This window comes from Trachemys scripta, chromosome 11 (genome assembly GCF_013100865.1).
Source record: "Trachemys scripta elegans isolate TJP31775 chromosome 11, CAS_Tse_1.0, whole genome shotgun sequence".
NCBI lineage: Eukaryota > Metazoa > Chordata > Testudines > Emydidae > Trachemys > Trachemys scripta.
Window position 1 is genome coordinate 569,382 of NC_048308.1, and position 3,754 is coordinate 573,135.

General features: G+C 69.9%; 1 protein-coding gene across 1 annotated transcript; it reads left to right on the plus strand.

The window, feature by feature from the left end:
• Positions 1-1,683: 1,683 nt before the first annotated feature.
• IHH (Indian hedgehog signaling molecule) lies at positions 1,684-2,967 on the plus strand (the record flags this gene model as incomplete). The annotated part of the gene is given in 1 exon segment (XM_034785946.1): positions 1,684-2,967. A coding segment is annotated over 1 exon segment (303 nt), but the record flags the coding sequence as incomplete, so codon positions are not given.
• Positions 2,968-3,754: the final 787 nt, after the last annotated feature.

Below are 3,754 nucleotides of genomic sequence, written 5' to 3' on the forward strand. Positions count from 1 at the left end.
TTAGGGGGTGTCAGTAGGCGTCATGGCGTCGCGAGTGGGGTGGGGGGTGTATCCGGGCGTTGTGGCACCACTAGTGGGGTTGGGGGGCGTATCCGGGCTTTGTGGCGCCGTGAGTGGGGTTAGGAGATGTACCCGGACATCGTGGCACCGTGAGCGGGGCTGGGGGGATGTACCCGGGCGTTGTGATGCCGTGAGCGGGGTTGGGGGCTGTTGGTGGGCGTCGTGGCGCCGCGAGCGGGGTTGGGGGCATACCTGGGTGTCGTGGCACCGCAAGTGGGGTTGAGGGGGGTTGGGGGGTGTCATGGCTCCGCGAGCAGGGTTTAGGGGCGTACCTGGGTGTCATGGTGCTGTGAGCGGGGTTGAGGGGCGTACCCGGGTGTCATGGCACCGTGAGCGGGGTTGGGGGGTGTCAGTGGCCGTCGTGATGCCATGAGCGGGGTTGAGGGGCATACCTGGGCGTTGTGGCGCTGCGAGCAGGGTTGAGGGGCATACCAGGGCGTCGTGGCACTGTGAGCAGGGTTGGGGGCATACTGGGCATTGTGGCACCGCAAGCGGGGTTGGGGTGCGTACCCGGGCATCCTGGGAGTGGGTTACCCACCAGCTGGAGAAGGCGTCTCTGGGCTGGAGGGGAGAGATCACGGCCGATGCTGCAGAAGGCCTGTCCAGGGTGGCCAGGCCGGACCAGCCGAGGGACCGATCTAGACCAGTGTCCTGTGCCTGCCCAGTCCCCAGCCCAGCCCCGCACTCCCCGCATTGCCCTGCCTCGAAGCCCCGGAGAGGCGGGTGGAGTGGGATGAGGCCCCTGCCATTCCCCTTAATGGCCTGGAAAATGCCTCCCAAGCAGCCCGGAGCCCTCCCTTCTCTGTCTGTGCCAAGCTCCCAGGAGCCCATCCCTGAGGGGTCCCTGCCAGGGAGATGCAGGGGGCTAACTGGCCAGTTGGGGGCTGCTCACCTGGTGCTTTCCCGTGTGGCACTATGGGGGGGGGGCAGCACTAGCCCCTTGGCTGGCAAGGCTCATGGAGGCCATGGCCTGTTGGTTAATAAGCGGCTGCTGATTCTCGGTGCGCAGCTGGCGGCCCTGGTCCTGCTTCCCCGAGGGGACGGGCGCCAGGGAGGGGGAAGGAGCGGCCTTGGGAGCCGGTGGTACCAGCACCTCTGGAAATCCAGCCCCAGGCCTCTCGTGCTGGGCATCCCAACTCAGTGGGTGCTTCTGGCTGCGCCCGTGGGCTTGAGGTCCCCAGAATGAACCCCATTGGCTGCTCCTCTCCAGCATGGTGCCCTCAGGGCCAGCATGGCACCCCTCTCGGCATGGCAGGCCACTCCTCTGCCCCTCTGGGACCCGCCCCAGCCTCTCGTCTGGCCTAGCCAGAGCACCCCAGGAAGGGCTGTGGCACTGGGCGAGGGCTGCCCGAAGCAGTTGGCCCACCTGGGGAGAGGGGCCCGGCGCCCTCCCCAGTGCAGAGCCGAGGGGGCTGGAGGGGGCTTGGCCGGCCCCTGGCCTGGGTAGTGAAATCAGGGTGTTGTGTTTACTTTCCCCTATTGGCAGCTGGAAGGGGAAGCCCATCCCAGCCCCGCATTGTTGTCTCAGTGAGTTAATCAGATCCCATAATCCTGTTGTGGAAATATTGGGCCTCCCTCCAAACAATAGAGACCGAGAATATTGTGGTTAAATTTCAACCAGCTGCCTCCCTGCTCTGTTTGATTCCCCCCCGCGCGCCGGGGCACCTGGTATCAGCCCTGAATCAGTGGGAGCAGGACTGGAAGTGGCATCTTCGCCTGCTCTGCCCAGGGACCCCGAGCGACTGAGCAAAGCGAGCCCGGGAGTGGGGGGCACCTGCTCGGGCTGCAGGGCTCCTGGGCGGGGGGCACCCGCTGTGACGGGCTCAGGGCCTCTCCACGTGGGTTTTGTTGACACCTGTCGAAGTCGCCCGGGTGGGCTGGGAGCCGGGGCCCCGGGGCAGGGCTGGTTCCCGGGGTGGAGGGAGCCCTCTGGCCTCGCTCTCGTTGGCGGGGTGGGGGCAGCTGCCTACCGGGGCTCGCCCTCCGGGACAGGTGGAACGGGGCGCCTCCCCGGCCGGTGGGGTGGGCTCCGGCCAGCGGCGCTCTTGGCAGGGGGAGGAGGCTGCCGGCGGCCCATGGCAGGTTCCTCGGGGAGGCGGAGGGAGGGAGCTGGGAGGCTGGGACATGGGCAGGGTGCGGTCCTGGCGGTTCCCGATCCCGGATCTCTTCAATTTCCCCTCTCACTCGTGCCCTGGGAGTGGAGGCAGCAGCGGCTCCGGCTCCAGCTCCAGCCCCTGCCCCTGCAGCCACCGCCGCCCTGACCACCAGAGCGCAAACCGCGGGGACTCCGGGCAGCCGGGCCCCGGCCCCGCAGCAGCCGCCCCGCTGCCAAAACAAACGGCCCTTCGCTATTTATTGGAGGCGGCCGGGCAGGAGAGCTCAGAGCAGGCGGCCAGCCACAGGCGCCGGCCAGCAGCAGCGGGGCGCACGGCAGCACCTGCCCGGCACACGGCCACCTTTACGCACTGGATGGCGACCCCCCTGGGGCACGGCGAACGCCCCGGCCGAGCCTGAGGGGCTCCCGGGCTGAGGACCCCCCTGACACCCGCCTCCCCGCCCCGGCGGAGCAGCCCAGCGTCCCCGCTGCCCCCGGACTTCCCTGCCATGAAGCTGGCCCGGCTCCTGTTGCTGCTGAGCGGGTGCGCGCTGCTGCTGGCCCCGGCGGTGCGGGGGTGCGGGCCGGGCCGGGTGGTGGGCAGCCGCCGGCGGCCCCCCAGGAAGCTCATCCCGCTGGCTTACAAGCAGTTCAGCCCCAACGTGCCCGAGAAAACCCTGGGCGCCAGCGGCAGGTACGAGGGCAAGATCGCCCGGAACTCGGAGCGCTTTAAGGAGCTGACCCCCAACTACAACCCCGACATCATCTTCAAGGACGAAGAGAACACGGGAGCCGACCGCCTCATGACCCAGGTACGGGCCCTCTGCGCCCCGCAGTCCTTCCTCTCCGGGGGAGCCCTGCTCTCCCCTCCCCTCTCCTGGGTCCTGCCCTGCTCCCTGCTCCAGCCATGCCGGGCTCCGGCGGGGCTGTCCGGGGGCCGGGCTCAGGTGCTGGGAGGGAGGCCGGGAAGTGCCCCGCGGTGCGAGGTAGAGCAATGGCCCGAGCGGATGCTTCCTCCCCGGAGAGCTGCCCTCCCGCGGGGCCCCTCTCCAGCCGGGTCCCCGGTGCGCGGCGGGGGTCTCCTCTGTCCTCCCGGGCCCGGCTGCCCTCCTTCCACCGATCCCGGGGACCTTCCCCGTGCAGTGACCGGCGGCGCTGGGCAGCAGCGCTGCGGGGGGCCCCAGGCTCTGGTCGCGGAGAGGAGCTGCGGGGATCAGGGCGCTCGGCGCGGCGCCGCTCTCCCATTCACCTGCCGGGCAGCGTGCGCTCCGGGTCTCCGGCTGCGGGCCCCGCGCCCGTCAGCACCAGTCCGAGGCGCAGGAGGTGGCGAGTTCACAGCCGCCCCCAGCAGCCACAAGATGCTCTGAGTCACGAGGGGCTTCCTGGGCGCAAGCTGCTGCCCCAGCCCGCTGGGAGGCGGATGCTGTGGAGGACCAGAGCGCGGGAGGGGGTGGGCAGTGGCTCCCCCTGCCTGCCGGGGGGGGCCCCCAGCTGGGCAGTCCCTTGGCACTGGCTGGGGGTAGGGTTCCGTGTCTGAAATCTCCAGAGTCCCGGGGGCCCAGTGCTGCAGTGGGGGGGGGGGGAGTTGAGCTGAGGGTT